This window comes from Scleropages formosus, chromosome 9, assembly GCF_900964775.1.
Source record: "Scleropages formosus chromosome 9, fSclFor1.1, whole genome shotgun sequence".
In the NCBI taxonomy this organism is placed as follows: Eukaryota; Metazoa; Chordata; class Actinopteri; order Osteoglossiformes; family Osteoglossidae; genus Scleropages; species Scleropages formosus.
In genome coordinates, this window is record NC_041814.1 from 31266616 (window position 1) to 31288719 (window position 22104).

Genomic DNA, 22104 nt, shown 5'->3' on the forward strand with positions numbered 1-22104 from the left:
GGGTTAGTAAGACATACTCTCTCTCTCTCTCTCACACACACACACACACACACACACACACACACACACACACAGCCTTCATTCATTAACCACCAGCTCACTCACCGGCTGAGCGCTTCAGTGCAGCGGCAGTACGCGCGCGCACACACTCTGTCTGACTGACTCAGCTCTGAATTTCACTCATTCACTGAGTTGATTGATGATTACCTCTGCGAATGTATGAGTTTCAACACAATTCCTCGTCGTCACGGCGGCAGAACGTTAACCGATATGTGACCGAAAGACTCTCCCAAATGATTCAATGAAGCGTGAATAATACAGCCTCCCTTCGCTCCTTCAGCCGCCCCAAGGCGAGAAAGGATGAATCTTCGTGCGAGAGGTTTTCAGCGCCGCTTTCAGCTGAAGCGCTGACGTGCGACCACGCAACTTCCGCATACGTCATCAGCAATCGACTATGAACAGTCGCTTCCGGTTTTTTCAGCGTCCACGGTCGCTGCTTGAAACGCCATCAGAGAGCGACTTAGAGCGACAATGAGCGCCGTAAAGTGAAAGTGGTTATTTTTTCAATGACAGAATCGCTCAGCTGCCCACAAAGTAGTGCTGTTTTAACCAGTCAAACAATTAAAGCAGTGTGAACTTGTTCATTTTTTCAACCACGCATTCAACAGTTATTATGTCTGTATAGTGATAAATAACCTGTGATTCTTTCCTGATTATATCCTGTACTTTCTATTTACTTACATTTTATTCGATGTGTGTTTTAATAATTAATCAAAAATCATCTGGTTTAAATTTATTATAGAGATAAAGGATTCTTTATTATATTTACATTTCTTCATTTAGCAGATGCTTTTCTCCAAAGCGATGTACATCTCATAGGAAATACAATTTGCACATTACATTTGGAGAAAGAAAAGAGACGTAGTTGCGGACGTGTGATTGTTAAGTACAGTTAGTTTGTTTCTTTCTCCATATGTACTGGCGTTCATCACACAAGTAGCAGCATAAAACTTTAATCACTTTCCTAGTTTTTTTTTTTGAGATATATATAAACATTTATATAAAGGCGGGCACAGTGGGTCAGGTTCTGCTCTCCGGTGCGTCTGGGGTTCGAGCCCTGCTTAGGGTGCTTCGTGGCGTACTGGCATCCCATCCTGGATGTCTCCCCTCCCCTTCCAACTTTATGCTCTGTGTTGCCTGGTTAGGCTTTGGTTTACCATGTCCCTGCTCAGGACCAGCAGTTTCAGCCTGTATATTTATTACTGTCTTGTTCTCCTGTTCTGTGTTGCACCATGGTCTCCAGCGAAATGACATTTCGTTCCACTGTATACAAGCTATACAGAGGAATGACATAAAAACAACTTGAACTTGACCTGTGTGTGTGTGTGTGTGTGTGTGCGCGTGTGCGTGCAGGAGAGGCTCTGTAAAGGATTGATCTGAGCATGATCATGAACATTTATACCTTACATGATCTTAAGAGATCATGAGCGAAGTGAGGAGTTTTAAGTCCCTTTTTAAATGTGGACAACAGCAGTTCTGAGTGAGAGGGGGAGGTCGTTCCACCACAACAGAGCTAGAACCGAGAACCTCCATGCTTTACCTTTCGTGCGTGGGACCACCAAGTGGGTAGATGTGGAAAAGCGTACAGCGGAATGGCTGGTGTGCAGCAAATGATCAAGTCCTGTTGATTGATGGGAGCAGTTCAATTGATTCATTTGTCGGCCATAACCAGGGTCTTAAATTTGATCCAGGCAGCTATGGGAAGCCAGTGCAGAGAAACGAGTAGTGGAAATACATGCGAATGTTCCGGCAAGTCAAGCACAAGGCTCAAAGCACAAAGCTCAGGCAGCAGCGTTCTGTATCAGCTGTAGAGGTTTCATGGCAGTAGCCGGAAGGCCAGACAAGAGGAAGTTGCAGTGTCCAGATGGGATATCACCATGGGCTGGACAAGTTGTTGCACAGATTCGGTTGTGAGGTAAGGACAGATCTTGTGGATGTTATGTAGGCTTTACCTGCAGGTTCGGGTTGTGGCTATGATGTGGTGAGAGAAAGATAGATTCAAGTCAATCATCACTCCCAGACTCTTAGTCCAGGAGGTCGCTAATATAAGCAAATTGTCCAGTTTAAATGAGAGATTGTGAAAGGAGGATGGGCCAGCTGGAGGTGAAGAATCTCTGTTTTGAAGAGGTTGAGTTGGAAGTGGTGATCAGACATCCATGCAGAGATATCCGACAGGCAGGCAACAATGCGTGCTGAAACGTCTGATGCTCCAGGTGGAAAGGAGAGGAAGAGCTGGGTATCATCAGTGTAGCAATGATATTTGAAACCATGGGAATCAATGTCCTGGCCAAGGGAGGAGGTGTAGATCGAGAAGAGCAAAGGACCCAGTACCGTGCCCTGCAGAACACCAGTTGAGAGAGGCAGAGGAGAAGAACGGGAGCCCCACCAGACTACTTGACAGGATCTGTCAGATAAATAGGACTCAAACCGTCTTATTGCTGCTCTTTTGATCCCAAGCTGACTAAGAGTGGAAAGTAGAATCTCTTACTGACCATGACTTTTTACAAACTTGTATGATTGGTCTGCTGGGAAACAGCCAAGTCTCCATCATTCCCATTATGTCTAAAGAGGGAGAGATTAATACACATCCTTAGTTGCTTCCCAAAACCAATGAGTGAGCGCTGTTGTTGCTGGTGCCAAGACAAGGTGCTCAAGGTTGTTCTAGAGTCTTGTCAGCATTGATAGCACACAGAAGTTTTCTTTAGTATTCTTTAAGGAGAGTGAAAGAGCAAAATCACCATGGAACACTTAGAAAGGCAACTTGGGTTTCTAGCCACCATCACAGAGGCCAAACATTGTGCTGCTGTTGAAGCTTACAGTTCCCTGGGAAGAATGCATGAAAGAGGCAAATGAAAGAAAGATGGTGAGGAATGACCAACTAATGGAGGGTAAGGTGTGTGCCCATTGAATTAGGGCAGCAGGAGCTTTTCAGGAAAGTCTTTGTGTAGGGCTTATGGTATGATGGATTTCAGAGAGAGTCAGAGGAGAAAGGCCATGAGAGTTGTCACTGAGGCTGTGGAGAGGTCATCTACATAGCCTTAGATCAGGAGAAGGAAGCTCTGGGTTTGAGGTCATGCTACCTGGACAAAGGCTGGGGTCTGATTGACCATGGTTGTATTGCCTGGATGGGGGTATCTCATGTTGAAATACTGAAAACACTCTGTCGCCCCAGGTTACATCACTGATTCTGTATCTACAAGCACCACAAGATTTACAATACGTAATCAAATATTATGTGAACCAGCCTAGGGGTGGAGCACAAATACTGAGATATGGAAGTATGTGCTATAAATTAATTTGACTGGTTATGTAGTTACAAAATTTTTAAGTGATAGTGAAGAGATACAGGTGAAAACTGAACATGACTCCAGGATATCAGTTTTGTCTTCAAATGCATCCAAAAGAACCCCTGTGGTTTTGGTGATGAGTTAATTTCTTCTCTGTGGCTCTTTCTTAGAATTTTTACCTATCCGAAAGCCTGGTGGGAAAAAAAGATGGTATTCCTTGGAAGAAGATATGATGAACACATTCACCTGAATCATCAAAATCAACAGAGGGAAAATTTTAAAATTGTGGGTCTCTAAAGAAAATCTCATTTTCAGAAATTATCTTATAGCAAGACCACATGACCTCACAAAACTAGTTTTTGGTAGCAAAATGTTGAAAAGTAGCTAAAAAAGAAATAAGAGAGCTGTGTGTCACAACTTTGCGAGTAACTCAGAAGCTCCCAAAGTAGTTAGATACTAAATTGTGTGCACTGGGTCATTACTAGTCACTCACAGCAAAATGTGATTTATGTTCAAATTTACATTTATTAACAATTTCCTCCAACACATGCACCATGCAAACATAACTTTGGTAGCTTTTGCCTTTTGGAAATGGAAGCCAACTCTTCATCTGGAAAATGTTTAAACGGTTCTAGAGAAACATACCTTGAGTAGAAATAAGTGGGGTGAGCCTGGGTGAGCACTCAAAAGTATCTTCCTCACATGATCAGCTACCCAATTATATCTGTTAGTTTGTGACTCGTCACACGCAATTCCCACCTACCAAGGAAGAGAGCACAAAACACTTAAAGTAACATCATTCTGCTAAAACAAAATGTAATAAGGAAGAAAAGAACAAGAATTTCTGAAACATAAAATACGATTATTTCATTCTCCCATCAAATTATTTCCCATGTTTCTGGAAGAGGTGCTATCTATTAAGTGATTGTATGACGATCTTCTTTACAATATCAACGATGACCATAGCGGGATCCATGGACATGGTTTGGTCTGAGAAACCAGCAGAATTGTTGAAGGTTCCACAGCATGGAAAAAACCTTCAGGTCCCTTCCCAAGCAGAGATGCCTCTGTCTCCCATAACGGCAGGTAAGTTGAATGTCACATTTGTCCACGATGTGCATAGACAAGGTCTCCAAAATGGATTCCCGATTGTCTCTTTCTTTCTGCTTTTAGGAGCCTCCTCTTCAGAGAAGCCGATGGTCAAAGATCTTGTTTCAGACTCATATTCCTCAGATCGAGAGTTCCCAGGACTGAGTGGACGGCCTGGTTACCTACAAGACTTCTTAATGCCAGATGAAAGTGAAAGGTAGATACATGCGTGAAATCCTTGGGAAAAACTACATTCTTTGATAATTCAAACCCATGAACGTAAACCGTTCAAGGACTTCACACAAATTGAAACAAATTGTCTTAATGCAAAAAAGTGTAAAATTTGATAAATTATTATTTTAGGGGCGCAGTGGGTTGGACCACAGTCCTGCTCTCCAGTGGGTCTGGGGTTCGAGTCCCGCTTGGAGTGCCTTGCTTGCTTACTCCCATCCTGAGTGTGTCCCTTCCCCCTCTGGCCTTATGCCCTGTGTTACCAGGTAGGCTCTGGTTCCCTGTGACCCCGTATGGGACAGGTGGTTCTGAAAGTGTGTGTGTGTGTATTATTATTTTTTTTTCTGAACTGCTTGTCCCATTCCCATACGGGGTCGCGGGGAACCGGAGCCTACCCGGCAACTCAGGCCAGTCCGCCGCAAGGCACCCCCAGCGGGACTCGAACCCCAGACCCACCGGAGAGCAGGACCCGCTCCAACCCACAGTGCCACCGCGCCCCCGTATATTGTTATTATTATTATTATTATTATTATTATTATTATTATAATAAAAAAATAATTAATAGCAAAATGAAAGGTGTAATGTGCAGGAATCTATTTTTGTTGGGTATCGCTATTAAATATTAAGGTAATGCCTCTATAAGCACAATACCATTTCTCTTTCCTTATTGTAAACATTAAAACTGTCCATTTCATTTTCTACAGAATTTTAAATCCAAAATGTGAATTTTAAATTTATTTCTTTTTATGGAATATCTGGTTGATTATGCTAATCGTGTATTATGGAACTACTTATGTGAAACAACAAAGAGAATAAAACAAATGGCCTTAATCATGTTCTATAGCAAAAAAAAGAAGAAAAATGGTAAGAACCTGTACACTGAGACCACAAAAACAAAATAAAGTTTTTCCATATATTTCTAGGATGTGTAGAAAACTTTGCAAGTGCCACTTACAAATGTGGTCAGTTAAAAGTATACAATGTCATTTGTAGTATGCATTAGGATTCAGCATTATGACATTTTGGGAGATATATGTCAAATGGTGTGTCCCCTGGAGAAGACAAAAATTAATGGCTGAGACATTGGATTGCATCAGGTGGTATGCTGTTAGTTTGTTAAAAATAACATTGCGGAGATCAATAACTCATACAATACTTTGGTGCCCTCAACCAGTATTAGATTTATATTTTATTTGCTTATTGGGAGCAAGTGTTGACAATTATTAAAGCATTTTTCTCTTTCTCTTTAGAGGAGAGGGAGCCCGGTCCATAAAAAAAGAAATCATATCCAAGATAAGTACACTTATTCTACTCAGTTGCTGTTCTCTGTGTCCATTTTTTATTTGTCTCCAACATTTTTTGTTGCCTCCACATACTGTTCATGATTTAAATCATCTGAATATTCTGCCTTACAGTGAAAAAAAAATAATACATAATAAGAGAATAAATGTTTGCTCACAAGGGACAAATTGAGTTCATGAGATAAGGGTACAGGTGTGTGTCTCTAATCCAATATGGTAAACAAAAGCAGTTAACATCTCTTCCCATGTTCACGTTGTTGCATTTGCAGAGCGGAATCCATTATCTATGCTCTTTTCCCGAAGCAGAAAAAAGGATGCCCAGGAGACGGTCCAGAAGAATGATCAAGAAGGTTAGTCGCTACGGTCAAACCCAGCCAGCACATTTAACATGCCTGACTTTTAACTCTGAGTCCTGGAACCACATCCACCAAACACTTTAATACGAACTCTACCAAATGTCTTGTTTATGCCACTGACTGTTATGCTGAAACCTTATTTAATACATTCTATATTAACAGTGGGGGGCGTGGTGGCACAGTGGGTTGGACCAGGTCTTGCTCTCCGGTGGGTCTGGGGTTCGAGTCCTGCTTGGGGTGCCTAGCGACAGACTGGCATCCTGTCCTGAGTGTGTCCCCCTCCCCCTCCAGCCTTACGCCCTGTGTTGCCGGGTTGGGCTCCGGTTCCCTGCGACCCCATATGGGATAAGTGGGTCAGAAAGTGTGTGTTTGTGTGTGTATATTAACAGTGTCTATTCTATATTCTCAGTGTATTTTTTATATATATATTATATATAATATATATATAAATGGGGGCGGTGGTGTGGTGGTGTAGTGGCGCGGCGGTGTAGTGGCGCAGTGACGCAGTGGGTTGGACCAGGTCCTGCTCTCCGGTGGGTCTGGGGTTCGAGTCCTGCTTTGGGTGCCTTGCGACAGACTGGCGTCCTGTCCTGGGTGTGTCCCCTCCAGCCCCACGCCCTGAGTTGCTGGGTTCGGCTCTGGTTCCTCGTAACCCCGTATGGGACAAGCGGTTCAGAAAATGTGTGTGTATATGTGTATTTTTTGCACTACCTTCTGTGCAATCTATTACTTTTCTATGTATTTATTTTTCTTATTCTTATTGTTATTATTACACTGAACATATCATTGCACTTGATCCTGGAGTGTTCTTCGTTTTTTAGTTTTTGTATTTATATAGCATTTATATATTATTGCAGTATTACTAGCATGTGTAGTACTAGGAGTAACAGTATATGTCGTCCTCTGTTTTCACACCATGGTCCAGGAGAAACGTTAATTAAATCGTATGTATCTCCTAGACATATTGTAGGAATGACATTTACATTTACATTTATTCATTTAGCAGACGCTTTTGTCCAAAGCGACGTACAACTCAGGAAAAGTACAATTTACGCATTACATTAAGAGAAATTACAATAAAGTTGACTCTGACTTTGATAATAATAATAATTATCACGCAGAGCAGAAGCTGTATGGCTGTAACTTACTTAGGTTACCTTTGTCTTGTTTATCCTCAGTGGTTCCATCTGGAGAAAAGTCTTTGCTCTTTGCATCTGCGTCACCTCATACCACAGGAGAATCTTCCGGGTCCAGTGGGAAGTCTGGCCATCTGAGAGCAGATGGAGGTGGAAATGCCTTTCCACCCAGGTGGATAAACACCATGACTCTGTACACACATTCTAGAAGTAACTATAGGAACCAAACTCATCGGTCCACTGTCTTTTACCCTTAGCCTGCCATTGTGATTAAATGTCTTTTTCTTAATCATCATTTTGCTTAACAATGGGTATCCGTCAGTGTGATCTGCTGCGCAGTTTGGTAGTAATGAGTTACATTTACTGCAGTACAGGTAAGGGAGTATTTTTTTGGAGAAAGTGATTTTCAGAGCCGCCCTACGACCTCCGATTTACTGTTTTTGGAACACCCAACAACGCAGCTACTCCAGCCTGTACCCAGAGCAAAAGGATGAAAAAAATGTCCTCCGAAGGAGAATGTACTGCCCACCAGGTTCCCAGCAGTCGTTCCTGAGGTCCGCCCCTGTCGGTCTGAGCCGCAGGTGTGTATGCGGGTGTGCGTGTATCTGTAACCATTGCAAACCAGTCTGTTTTCGTTGATTCGTTTCTCTATCCATCTCTCGCTCTTTTTCAGCTATTCTGATCCTGTGTTTTCCAGAGAGGAACACGGAAGGAAGCGAAGTATGAATTAATTTTCTCCTGATTCTTGGGGGATTGTTAGTTGCTGCTCAGATTGTTGGCAGTCTTTTGCCTGCTTAACTGCAGTAAAGTGAACAGAAACTGAAAGTAAAGGTACCGATATGTGGTGCACTGGACTGAATGAAATGGACTCACTTAGCTGGGTACCAGTCATAGCAGTGTTTCCTTTATGGTCCTTGGTAGGTGCTCTCACGGAAAAAAAAAAAAAAAAAAAGCATTTCTACGCAAGAAAAACACTATATTTTTGTGTAGTCAAACTGTAATCTCTTAATGGCCGCTTTAAAATTTTTCCAAGCCATTTTCTGTTTTGACTTTTCATTTTATTCTTTCACTGAAAACAATATGCAAATGAATGAAATGTAAATATCGAGATAAAATTTATAGATCAAGTGCTAGACATTTTCTTCAGCCACTGTAATTGTTGCATAGAATTTCTGAGAGTAAACACAGTTTTTGTTGTGCAAACCTGTGGATTGTAAGGCAATTTTAGCAAACCAACTTTCAGGATTTGAACTATTCAGAGAGAGCTAAACAACCTAATTTAATCATAATTATTACGTAATAAACCGGCCAAAGTGGGGCCATGTTGACGTTGGTCTCCTCTTTCCCCAGTTGGCAGCTGTACGGCAGAAACCTCAACCAAAGTGAGTTTTTCCATCTTTCGTACCGAGAACAATTCTTTATTACACCACATTTGCTATGCAATGCTTTTACGCAGTTTTTTTATTTTTCTGGAATGCAAATGCACATTGAAATTTGAGATATTTTATTTCAAAACAGTGAAACTCATAATTATTTAAAGTTGACATTTTAAAGAAATATTTCAAAGAAAAGCTGAAGTGTGGTGTGTGCATACTTATTCAACTTTTACATATTTAATTCTGGGTGGAGCCACTTTTTGTTGCAGCATCTTTGTCATTTTGTCTTTTAAGTGTTTTTGTTTACGTTAAGTAGAAAGTATGAGTATACAGTACATAGATTTTGATCCACACTGATTTGATTGGTTGGATGATGCTTTTAGACCAATTTTCAAACAATCTCCACAGACATATTAAATTAAGGCAAGGAAAAAATACACAAGAGCCATTGAAATAAATGAAATTTATTAAAATCACAACTGTTAATTAGGACAAATCACTTTAACTTATATTATGGTAATCGGATTTGCATCTCCTATGGGTAACTTGTTCAGTTGCTGCTAGCTGTTTGGTTATTTAAACTGAGAATGTGTTATTGAATAAGTTGTGCTTCATGACTACAGATACTTGGTTTGTAAAATGATAGCTTTTTTGTTTGTTTTCATTTTATGAACACATTACTGCTGATCTTGCTTCTTTCATTTGCAATTAAAGACTTTGAAAGTTTCAGTCACTGAAACCTTGAATTAAGCATCATACATCAATATAATTAATATATCAATTAATAGCTGTTGCTATTGTTGCTGTTTCATTTTTTATTTGTTTTTTTACATGTAACTGTCTCATTATCTGATGTCATTGCTGACAGAAAGCAGGAATTCATAACTATACTGTTTTTTAGTAGCTTTGAAGAAGTGGATGCAGTGGTTGATGGTTTTTGATTTTTTAAAACTATCTGTTTCAAAGTTTCAGATGGATGAATATAAATCTCCAGTTGCATTTACACCTACGATAAAGCGAAAGAATGGGAACACAATTTATAGGTAATATTCATAATATGCATAAGCACTTTTTAAAAATACAATTATTTTACTTAAAAATGTCTGGACTTATGCATTTTCATATTTTTGTGTAATATTATTGGTACAAAATTTATTAAGAATGTAACTTCATGTAACTATGATAACTTTTAGTTTCCAGTGCAGTCGTGCAGGCTGGTTTGAGTGCAGCGAAACCCATCTGATCTTCAGAATGAAGGACATGGGAGAGGTGGTGTACAGTATAGCCAGATGGAATGGTACCTTCCACATTCCTACTGGATGGATGCCTGCAGGACCCTTACTGGACATCAGATGTCCTCAGAAGACTTTGTGTGAAATGAAATTCCCACACTGTGAACTTGGTAAGCTACACTGTCCAGTGTTTAGAAGCTACACTACAGTTTACATGGCCAATAAGACACCATAACCACTCAAGTGATTCTACTTCATGTAGTTTAGCAGTTGTGCTCATAGAGTGGCGCTGCAATAAATAGTCGATGACTCTTCAGGGGATTCTTGGTCTCTCCATCAGGGGACAGGCGCAACTTCCTGTCAGTGGCTCATGTGACAAGTTATGGTGTGGAGGTTCTCCAGCCTTCACAGGTGACTGACACCCATGTGGCAGTCAACATTGCTGGCCTCTCTCTTTTCGGACTCATCAAAAGCTGCTTCTCCACTACGATTTGCGGCCAAGTGCAGCTATTTCTCAGACCTGTAGTCAAAGACCAGGAACAGATACTGAACGTTTTCTTACTGCCCAGTAATGTGCTGCTCAGTCAGGTAAACCATGTGTGTACAACTGATGGGATGTCTCCAAGCTGATGTGGAATGTCAGGTCATGCTCTCCACCATATAATCCATGGTCTCCAACTGCAGGTGCTGGAATACCAGAAGGATAACATTCACATCCCAACAAGCTCCATTTGCAGCCTCGTTCATGAGCAGGAATACAGCATTCACTGCGATCTGGAGGAGAACCATTTCATCCAGCCAAAAGTAAGTAACAAAGTTCAGTAGACAACAATTGAGATCCTAAGGTTTAAACTCTGCTGAAGAAGAGGTTGCCAATTATTTTGCCTCAGTGGTAAAGTTAAGCAGGTTTTTGCAATCACAGCTCAGTGTAGACTGATGTAATTGTTACCTGGAAATGGGCTTTATCCCATTTCAGTGAAAATCAGTCTGCAAGGTTTGACACAAGTGAACAAATATCCTGTGGCCCTAAAAAAAGTAACTTCACTCTTCACCGGTACCATGATTCATACAGTATATTTAACCATGATACTATAGACATCATTGAGGAGATTCAACTAATGTACAGTAAGCACTTTCTGGATGCCCATGCACTCTTTCTTTCTTTTTGAAGAAAGAAAAATTTTATGGTCAAGTTGATGGAAACTTCTTCCCAACATTCGAAGTGTTCCTGTACACGGATGTGAAGGACTTGACTCTACGACTAGCGGACTGCAGAAATGGTGTGGAAGTGTGGGAACGCAAAGTGATTCTGCCATGTAAGCACCAGCTCTGCTCAATAGCCATGAACAACAGTAAAACTCAACCTGAACAGACGACAAAAATACCCAAACATGACATGTCTACATCGCTTCACACACCTATATTACCATCTACTGTGCTCTGTAGGCTAGGGAAGCTGTGAATAGACATAACACAGGATAACAATTTCAATCTGAATTTCCTTGTAAATTAAATCCATGGTATCCGTAAATGGTTTGTCCAACATATTCATAGCGAACCCATTCGCAGGTTTTGGTCAAAATGCTGTTTTATTAATTAATTAATAATTTATTAATGCTTTGAGAATAGAGGAGTCTCACTGGGCTCATTGGACAGTTGAGGCAGATAGAAATTGCTCCAAACAGGAAGCCATTAGTCTTGTCATGCTATGAGAACATGATGAATTTACATTTTTGTGGCCAGAATGTTGAATATTTGACGTGTGAAATGTTATGTAATTATAATGTGGAGCAAGTATGGTCCTTTAATAACTCTTGATTCTCCTTTAAATGTGTTGATTCGCAGGCTTTAAAACATTTTCATGCGGCTCTCTTGAAAATGAGAGAAGTAAGTTCAGCCTTTTTCCTTTAAAACTGTACATGGTGCCTGGTCTTCTGCAACACATTCATTTACTTTTCTTGACATCTCCTATAGTAAATAATTAACAGCATAGTCATTAGGTAGCATTTAAGCTTCACATCAAGCTTCCATGGCAATATATATAAATATACATTTATTTCTCATTTGATTATACTGTATAACACACTCAACTGATGAACTCATTTCATTTTGATGTTGAATGAAGAGTTATTTTTAACACCCATTAACTGCCAGAACCTGTATTATAGCAGTGGTAAGAGCAGTGAAAACTCAATTATAACAAAGTCTGCTAGAAATAAATTATAAAACTCACTCAGTCCTGATAGCTGCTTGTCCAGTGTAACACTGTGAACATCTGAATCTTTTTCCAGAAGCACAGCGTAGAAGGAAGGTTACATCAGGGACAATCATTGACTCAGAAAGTGAATTTACATTTAATTTTTATTTTTATTTCCTGTTTGATCACTTTAACATGTTTCTTATATGTGCTGTGTTTTCCTCTTTGTGCAAAGTTAAATACAAATAAACTATTTGTAGATGGTCATAGATGGTCAGGTGTAAGCACTGTGAAACAGGACACATGGAAGTGTCATCGTTTCCCAAGCTGCCGCCTTTGTGGACCAGAAATGACATCAATGTGAAATGTCCTTTCTTGCCTGATCCCTCCTCCCAGATGCTGCCTTTGTGGACAAGTACAGGGCTGTTCTGATTGAGAGGGTGACCTTGGTGGACCCCATTCTGGACAAGCTGTCCATTCTGGTCCACCCAGAGGCCTGTGCCAAGGTACGAGCTGCAGGCACCAGCCAGGAGAAAATGAGACTTCTCTATGACATCACCTTTCGCAGTGGGGGAGTTCAGCTGAAATCAAAGTTCTTTGAGATCCTCAAGAAGGTCCATCCTCATCTGGTACAGGAGCTGAATGGCATTCATTAGTGTGCCGTGTTTATCCTTAGAGTTAATAGTGCTAGAAATATGGAAATACTGAAAAACTGACAACCGAGTCTCTGATAACAGGGGGGTGCGGTGGCGCAGTGGGTTGGACCGGGTCCTGCTCTCCGCTGGGTCTGGGGTTCGTGTCCTGCTTGGGATGCCTTGTGACAGACTGGCGTCCTGTCCTGGGTGTGTCCCCTACCCCTCCAGCCTTATGACTTATGCCCTATGTTGCCAGGTTAGGCTCTGGCTCCCCGCGACCCCGAATGGGATAAGCCGTTCAAACTGTGAGTGTGTGAGTCTATGATATTGACAAGCTGTGATACTGTGTGGTTCCTTCTGTACGATGAGACACACTAAGCTTTCCTTAGCATTGCTCTTCTAGTGGCTGAGGAAAACACTGCTGAGAGGTTTGAGCAGAAGAAAAAGTGCAGGATGACTCTCAGCTGTCATCAGATCTCGTTTTTATAAACACAAGCATGAGGACAGTGTTGAGCTCCTTGCTCACCGGTCACCTCAACTTGCTCTTCCTGGATTAAGAACAATATTTTCAGTTGACAGGTGTAGACAATACAGGGAAAACACAACCTTCAGCTTGTTCCAAAACAAATGTTTCACTTGTAAAAACTTAAACCTTCTTTGAAACTATTTTAAAATATCTGCCCAAATTGTTCTTGATGATAAAACTTTTTCTTCTATTTACTTTAACTTGTCTTGTGCCCTTTTATGTTATTATTCCATTTTGTATTATGTTTGATTCATTTTTTATTTTTTTTTTAAAGTGCTTCGTAGCAATTTAGTGTAAGGACTTCATTTAAAAAACTTTTGTACATTTCTGTTATTGGTTTAAAAAAAATACTGTTAAATTTTGTAAAACCTATGTATTTCTTGTAACCTACCAGTATTTTATCATGCAATTAATGATTTTGGTGCCTTTTTGCTTGCAAACAGATAATGCATGGATGGCAGCACTCAAAACTTAAACTGAAAGCATTAGCTGAGGGATCATACATTTTGTAAATTTAAAATATGTATATAATATTATAAAAATACAAAATATGTAAACTGTAAAATCTTATCCCTATACCTACAGAGCCTGATCACTCCCTACACCCCAACTCCTCCATCTCTAGTCATTTGGTGGTGTCACTCATAAGGGATTCAAAGTCAAAAGCCTGATGTTCTCAAACTTTTCCCTGATATGGTGCAATGAGCACCTTCTGTCCCTCAGAACTGCTGATTCTTTTCCATTCAAGGACTTCACAACTCATCTTTTTCAGATCCATTTCTCTTCCTTTCACCTGACAGCTTTGTCAATGAATCCAACACCATTTGAATTAATTATCACACACACACACACACACACACACACACACACACACACACACATTTTCAGATCCGCTTGTCCCATACGGGATCACGGGGGACCGGAGCCTACCCGGCAACACAGGGCGTAAGGCCGGAGGGGGAGGGGACATACCCGAGACGGGACGCCAGTCCGTCGCAAGGCACCCCAAGCGGGACTTGAACCCCAGACCCACCGGAGAGCAGGACTGTGGTCCAACCCACTGCGCCACCGTACCCCCTTAATTAATTATCATTTATGTCTATTTATTTAGCAGACACTTTTCTCCAAAGCAACTTCTAATAAACTTTATGTAGTGTTATCAGCCCACACACCTTATTCAATGTGGTGACTTACACTCCTAGATACACTACTTACACTGGGTCACTCATCCATACATCAGTGGAACACACTCACACACTATGGAGGAACCTAAACAGCATGTCTTTGGACTGTGGAAGGAAACCAGAGCACCCAGAAGAACTTCTCTTGAGGAAACCCATGCAGACACGGGGAGAACATGCAAACTCCACACAGACTGAGCAGGGATGGAACTCATGTCCCCTTGCACCACCCAGGCCACTGTGCTGCCCAGTTGTCAACGAACACACACACACACACACACACACACACACACACACACACACACACACACACACACTCACACTCACACTCACACACACTCACACTCACACACACACACTGTCTGAACCTCTAGTCCCATAGAGGGCCACAGGGAGCCAGAGCCTAACCTGGCAACACACGGCGTAAGGCTGGAGGGGGAGGGGATACACCCAGGATGAGACGGCAGTCCGTCGCAAGGCACCCCAAGCGGGAGTCAAACCCCAGACCCACCAAAGATCAGGACCTGGTCCAACCCACTGCACCACTGCATCCCCCCTTGTCACTGAACAGTATATGCTATTTCAATATTCTGTAGACAGTTACAATATTTTCACCACGAGAACAGGCAACATGGTGGTAGGAGACAAATAAGCTTTCTTTAAATACCCTCTTTTTGAATTTAAATGTATTTGTCTTCTCGGGGGTGCGGTGGCGCAGTGGGTTGGACCACAGTCTTGCTCTTTGGTGGGTCTGGGGTTTGAGTCCCCCTTGGGGTGCCTTGCGACGGACTGGCGTCCCGTCCTGGGTGTGTCCCCTCCCCCTCCGGCCTTATGCCCTGTGTTGCCGGGTTAGGCTCCGGCTCCCCGCGATCCCATATGGGACAAGTGGTTTCAGATGTGTGTGTGTGTGTGTGTGAGAAATGTGGTGCAAGACACTTTTGTTTAGGCTGAATATGTCACCTTAGAGAATGACATCTGTCAAATGTTTATAGCGTCGCCAGGTATGGCAGGGAGGTGGATGGAAATACCCTCTCATGCCAACAGCCCCAGGCAGCTATGGCTTGTTTGTCTGATCTGATATGACTGTACTGTAAAAGATTAGAGCAACGTCACAAGAAAAATAAGAGCGAGTCCTTTCAGCACATGTGAACAGTTTAGATGACGTAGTCAAAATGTTGTGTAGAGCCAGATAACTAAACCAACAGTGTAAATGGAACTCAGCCCATTAGTGGATTTCTTGCACTTTTTCCTGGAGAATCCAGGATGGTTGTTGTACCTGCGAGTCCTGCAGCACGCCCTTCCTGACGTCAGCCCTCGCCATTTACTTTCTGTTGCGACTTGCCCTGACTAACAAAGGACTTTGCCCATGAGCACAGAAGAAGACTCTGGGTGATTACAGGAGCTCAACAAACAGTAAAAAGGAGGTGAAAATTAATCTTATATTGTGACCCACACGGTCCGCTGGAGGGTTTTTTTTACTTGCAGACCTTGTTTGGAGAGTTTGCAGGGCTTCACAGTAGTTGTGGAAGAAAGAGCACTGATTCGGAGTCGCACGTAAACCTGGTGAGCACTGCTACAGAAACCACGATAATTGCCTTAGATTGATATTACTGACAGTAACCTTTTATTAAAGTGAAACAAGAAACAAACATTGTGCATCAGAAGCATTCCACCACTACACCATTTCCTCAGTGATGGTACTGATTTTCATTGTACTCTTCAAGTTCCAAGTGAAGTATTTACGGTACGTCTACAGGAATACAGTAATGCTTGTCTGGAATGTAACGCTGAGTGTTTCGGTGGAACTGTGATTTTTCAGCTTTTAGTTGTGACAACTCAAGGCTGTTAGAAAACCTGTTTTCCACGGAGCCTCTTTGTAACACGGTATATTTAGGAATTTCTCTGGCTTTGTTTATTTCCAGTGAAGACTAATGCCTATACTGCCTATTTGGAATGAAATCAACTCTGAAAAGTCTTTTGACAGAAACAACTATAGTATTCAGGAGAAGTCAGCAGTGCACTGAAAGAAATTAGATTTCTGACTGAAAAATAACAAGTCAAAAGTTTCCAAAAAATGAAAAGTAAAACAAAAAGCAAAATAGCTGCTTCACATGCAAACGTAAAATATTTCCAATGACATTGTTACGCTAAAACACTGGACAACATTAACATTTTTGTTTGCTACCCTGATACCCTCATGGAATCCATCACCAGGGACATTTAATAACCCTGAGTTGTCGTCTCTTTTTTGGTGCTGAATTCCTCCATTGTGAAAGTGCAATCCGTTCTCTGCACTAAGCAAGCCTGGAAGAAAAGAAAGGAGAAAGATCAGAAGATTGTTTAGAAAAATGAAACAGGCTAGAAACAGGTAGACAGCAGTTAAAAGGAAAGCACTGAGTGGCGTTCAGTTGCAACTATTATTATTATTCTTATTATTATTATTATTATTATTATTATTATCATGAACAAAGCAACAATAACATTTTTATTTTTTCAGGAATTATTAATGTTTAATTTTTTTAAATTATTTTTTAAATTTACATTCATTCATTTATCAGTCTCTTTTCTCCAAAGCAACATACATCTCACAGAAAAATACGATGGGTGCATTACATCAAATCCTTCTTCATATGATTGACATATCATCAAATCAAAAACATTTTTGATTTTACAGTTTCCTCTTCCCTTTCAGTAGCCCTCTCTGAAAAATAATCATTTTACATTGCTTTACACTCATCCTGCTCAGCTGAACAACCCACTGGACCTTGTGGACAGTCAGACCATCTGCATTAGAAGGATAGAGACACATTTCCTGCCAGGTAAATCCATAGTCCATCACTGTGTCCATTGCAAAGTAAGTGTCCTCCCTCCGGATATTAAACCCATCTCTTGAGCCCATATCCATAATATATATGGCCCACATCAATTCAACTAGCTACTTTCTATTATCACCGTGGCTCAAAAATGCTTAGACCCATACATTTTGATTACAGTGGTTTAATTTTGCTAAGGAGAGGATTGTATTGGCTGTAATATTGCACAAAATAATGAGTGTGATTTCAAGGCTTATGTTTCAATCCATTTCCTTTGACGATGTAAGGGGAAACCACTCTGTGTGTGAACACTGAGTGTAGGCCAAGTGCAACAAGAGTACCAGTCCTGTGTTCCCAAAGCAGTGTTTTGCAGAAGATATGGGGACATTCTCTGCATAGCTAAAGTGCTCCAGTGTTTGGATAAATGAAAAGATTTAAGGCAGAAAACTAACTGTACCAGTCCGTCTCAATTTTTGCTCTTTTTAGGATGGGTGCATCCCTGTCTTTAAGGAGCGGTTTTCATCCCCAGCTAAGTATGCCATTTTCTCAATTTTCTCAAAGTACAATTCCTGGCAAGTTTTTCTTTTGATGGTTTTTTTTTAGGAACAATGTAAAATCAAGGGGGGTGCGGTGGCGCAGTGGGTTGGACCGCAGTCCTGCTCTCCGGTGGGTCTGGGGTTCGAGTCCCGCTTGGGGTGCCTTGCGACGGACTGGCGTCCCGTCCTGGGTGTGTCCCCTTCCCCCTCCGGCCTTACGCCCTGTGTTGCTGGGTAGGCTCCGGTTTCCCGTGAGGGACAAGCAGTTCTGAAAATGTGTGTGTGTAAAATCAATTAACTATCAGTACTACTTCTGCACAACCTACAAAACTTTTGAAGAAAAGAAAGACTTGGAACTAAAAATCATCCAGCAAAGAGAACCAACAACCTTTTCCCAGAACTTCAAGTGGGTAGTGACTGTTCAAGCCAACTCATATCAGTAACATGGGCATTACACCGAGCCCTCAAAAATCCAGCTTCTTCGTTCATTCCGGTCCAAACGATGGGCAGTGTACTTATCATATTTGCCATGGACCTAAATCAGTGATGTTGTCCACACCGTCACCACTTACATGGGTTGTAAGGCAGGAAGATTATTCCTTTTATCTATAAATTTGAGTCCCACGGATATAATTGTGGATCAACCATGGATCTCCTGCTTTCTCTTACTTCACTGGATGGAGCAATGTGAACGCCACAAGAAACATGATGTCTTCCTTAATTTTACGACATTGTCGGAAAACATTCTCTTCACAATTATTATTTATTCATTATATTTATCGATCAAATTTCAGAGAAAAAATCCAGACACACAGAAACCGTGGATCCTGGCGAAGGTGTACATGAGGAGACAATTCCAGAATATAGCCCAGGCACATCTACAGGCAAGCTGAACCTTGTAGTTGCCCAATACTTGTAAAGTTCGGACTTGTGTGATTCGCTCATGGTGACTAGACTCCTCTTTCCCCAGGGAAGAGCAGCACAAGGATACCAGAAACGGTATGTTTCTTTACAGATACCATTCGCGATGCACACTTTTGTATGGCCACAGACTGGCTTCCTAGGCCACACACTATATCCCCATGCCTTACCGCCTTTCGAGGAGCAGCACTCACCAGAGGGCAGTATGTCTCATAAAATCTTCAGCTAAGTAGCAGAAATCAGCAACTGTGGTAGAAAGTTATTTTTTTGAAAATGATTCTGCTAAAGTTGCTAGTTATATAATGCACAGAAAAACTAAAACAAAGGGAGATGTAAATAAAATGGAATTTACAGTGAAACCAGTGGGTTTCATTGAATGACTATTACAAATTTACTGCATCAGTCCAACACACACACACAAGGAAATGTATGCAGTTTTATTGTGTGAAATAAAATGAGAAAATATGTAATTGCCGTTTTCTTCACATGAGCGTACACAGCAATACCCAAACTAGTTGTGCTACAAAATTAAAGTAAATATGATCTTCAACGATAATAACCATAAAACAACTCCCTCTTACATGTCTTATGAACATGCACAACCACTGGAAAATATGCATACATGTAAATCTAAATTACTGTAAAAGGCTAAAAATGATTAACTGTGTGATAAAATTCATGAGTGTCATTTTATTTATGTCAATGTGTTTGCTAATGCTCAACGTGATCACACAGGAGGACAGTGGGATTTAGGGTACAGTTTGGAGACTTGAGTATTGCCTGCTGTCACCCTTAATCAGGAATTCAGGAGCTTGGTCATAGAAGATTCGACGCCTGGTCATGATGTTCACATCCCAGCTCATACAGACATAGCTATTCCACGAAAACCATCATCAGGTAGGAGGGTCACATGAACCGCATGATTCCAGAAAGGTTGTCTGAACTAGAATCGTTTGTCCTATTCTCACAGAACGAGGTCGAGAGAAGACGCTGCTAAAACTCTTTGGCCCACGCTCATCTTCAGGATCTGCTCAATCCTTCAAGGACCACTTTACTTCCATTAGGTGGGTCAGATTTGGTGGCAGATTTGGTTCCGATATATTATTGAAGCAAGCAAAATTGAACAGATTTAGGAGAAAATACATGTAAAGCTAAAAATATCATTAAGAAAGCAGTTACTGTACTGCACACACACACACACAGAGACAAGTTCAACACTTCAGGATAAGTTTTATCTACAGGTTCACTCCACTCTTACCTCAGCCAACATAGAGTGCCGAATAAGCGAAAACTTTCAGACCAGTTTCAATCCAGTGCATTAATATTAATCAGAAATGTTATGTTACTCAGGACGCAACTATCTTGTGTCTTATATCTTGACAATAACTGGTTTCTTAAATGTATTCAGATACTTTAAACCTGTTTTTGGACTCCAGAAAATTTACAAAATGCTCCTGCTGTAACAGTGTTTGGCTTTAGTTGAAAATGCAGGTTAACTCACATGGTCGGCACATATGTTGCAGCACAATTATGCGCAGAACTAGAATTCAATTAAAAAATTAAATGTTTTTTTCTGTATAAATTCCACCGTAAAACACAAGCTTCAAAAATGATAAAACACATGAAAAACATTAAAATCTACTGCTGTAGGGTAACCCTTGTGAAGGTCTACACAAAAAGTTACAAAGGCACAGGGAAAAGGAATAATTGAAGCTACACACTTGCAGACACAACATTTTCATAGCTCTCTTCATGCTGGTTTTTCTGAAACCAGATTTGGTTTTGAACTGAGGGAAATAGTAAAACTAATTGCTTATTGTCTCATCGCTGTCTGTTTCTGATAATCTTTTCACTTCTTGCTTACTAACTCATTTTTAATTCAATATTAGGCTCAGGAGACGGGGGCAGCGTCACGTCACAAGTATGTTTTATTTTTGACTTGGTCACTATTCTTGGTTCTGGTTTTTTCTTTTTTTTTTTTTTTTTGGATTTCTAGTTTTTAATTGCTAGACAAACTGAGCTTTCTCAGTCTGACACTTCATTAAATAGTTTTAAAAAAATCTTAAATAAAGCCTGATCTTTTATGCAATCAATTCTAACCAATTTTCTGAAAGTTTTGCACCGACACCAGTTTACACATTGTTCTCGTTCCTCTTGACCCTTGATGCTCCGCTCAAAGAGGACAAGGACAAATGCATGGGTAAGCACACCTCTCCGAAATTCAGGAGTAAATTCTCAGTAAATTTACACATTTGCATCTCAAACCCTCAAAGAGCGTATGATGTGGTAAAGTTAAACATTTAAACTGATCAGTGAAATATCCAACAGTATAAACTCTGTAGGGATTCCCATTAATCACCAGTCATACATTATAATCAGTTCTGGTTGTGTTCTTCACCACAGAAGAAGGACTAGTTGCATTTGGCCATGATGACTTTACCATGGCACGGTAGGTACACCGTTTTGCCCTCAGAAATACAGCAAATTAGACCTTTTCTCATGTTTTTGTTCTCTTTGGATTTGAAAATTCTTATGACCTCAGTAAAACCTGCAAGTATCCCAGCTGAACACCAAAGAGGAAATTTACACCTGGCATTGAGTGTAGATCACCTCTACCTGCCCTGTACTACAGCATTTGCCCATTAGATTAATTTTCAGATACCAGGATAAGGCAAAATCTGAAATGTTTAATCATATTTTTGGCAAAAGAAATAAATAAAAATGTGACTGAGCTGAGGGTCTTTACTGAAATAAAAATAATGGCAGCACACATCTAGTGACCATCTTTGAAATAGTTTCAGGCTAAATTGTTATGAATACATTGGGACACTGAGTGAATCTGCATGTCTTTTTATGTTGGATGTTATTTAAGGGGTGCAGTGGGTTGGACTGGGTCCTGCTCTCCAGTGGGTCTGGGGTTCAAGTCCCACTTGGGGTGCCTTGTGATGGACTGGCGTCCCGTCCTGGGTGTGTCCCCTCCCTCTCCGGCCTTATGCCCTGTGTTGCCGGGTAGGCTCCGGTTCCCCGCAACCCCGTAGGGGACAAGTGGTTTGGAAAGTGTGTGTGTGTTATTTATGAAAGTTTGTACACAGCTCCGTGTGAACTGACGGAAGAGAAAAAATGCTTCCGCTGGCAGTACTTGATCTTTACCCTCTGAGAGCCTTTCCTCATCTCAGCACCAGCAAGGAAAAATATTCAGTTTATTTTTATAAGACCAATACAGACAG

At 41.0% G+C, this 22104-nt stretch overlaps 2 protein-coding genes and 1 long non-coding RNA gene across 6 annotated transcripts in view; 2 read left to right on the plus strand and 1 right to left on the minus strand.

Annotated features, from left to right (window-relative positions):
* rabggta (Rab geranylgeranyltransferase subunit alpha) overlaps positions 1 to 601 on the minus strand; it is a 17372-nt gene extending 16771 nt beyond the window's left edge. Inside the window, exon 1 of one of the 2 annotated variants that reach the window (XM_018744206.2) lies at positions 208 to 601. The gene's annotated coding sequence lies outside the window, so the exon portion shown is untranslated. The other variant, XM_018744207.2, reaches the window with a different exon arrangement.
* LOC108929570 (NACHT, LRR and PYD domains-containing protein 1b allele 2-like) overlaps positions 1 to 13020 on the plus strand; it is a 14437-nt gene extending 1417 nt beyond the window's left edge. Inside the window, exons 2-16 of one of the 3 annotated variants that reach the window (XM_018744202.2) lie at positions 4314 to 4433; positions 4521 to 4653; positions 5918 to 5960; positions 6222 to 6318; positions 7503 to 7632; positions 7922 to 8041; positions 8134 to 8180; positions 8811 to 8842; positions 9803 to 9879; positions 10030 to 10238; positions 10409 to 10656; positions 10753 to 10872; positions 11240 to 11384; positions 11914 to 11955; positions 12662 to 13020. In XM_018744202.2, the coding sequence (XP_018599718.2) occupies positions 4322 to 4433; positions 4521 to 4653; positions 5918 to 5960; positions 6222 to 6318; positions 7503 to 7632; positions 7922 to 8041; positions 8134 to 8180; positions 8811 to 8842; positions 9803 to 9879; positions 10030 to 10238; positions 10409 to 10656; positions 10753 to 10872; positions 11240 to 11384; positions 11914 to 11955; positions 12662 to 12921 (1815 nt within the window). In that variant the 5' untranslated portion in view covers positions 4314 to 4321 and the 3' untranslated portion in view covers positions 12922 to 13020. The remainder of the gene's footprint in view (positions 1 to 4313; positions 4434 to 4520; positions 4654 to 5917; positions 5961 to 6221; positions 6319 to 7502; positions 7633 to 7921; positions 8042 to 8133; positions 8181 to 8810; positions 8843 to 9802; positions 9880 to 10029; positions 10239 to 10408; positions 10657 to 10752; positions 10873 to 11239; positions 11385 to 11913; positions 11956 to 12661) is intronic. The other 2 variants (XM_018744203.2, XM_018744204.2) reach the window with 2 other exon arrangements.
* A 3059-nt stretch (positions 13021 to 16079) lies between these two features.
* LOC108929576 (uncharacterized) lies at positions 16080 to 18834 on the plus strand. Its single transcript, XR_001965772.2, has 4 exons — positions 16080 to 16170; positions 17354 to 17426; positions 17907 to 17953; positions 18751 to 18834. It is a non-coding gene; the product is annotated as an uncharacterized LOC108929576 (long non-coding RNA).
* Positions 18835 to 22104: the final 3270 nt, after the last annotated feature.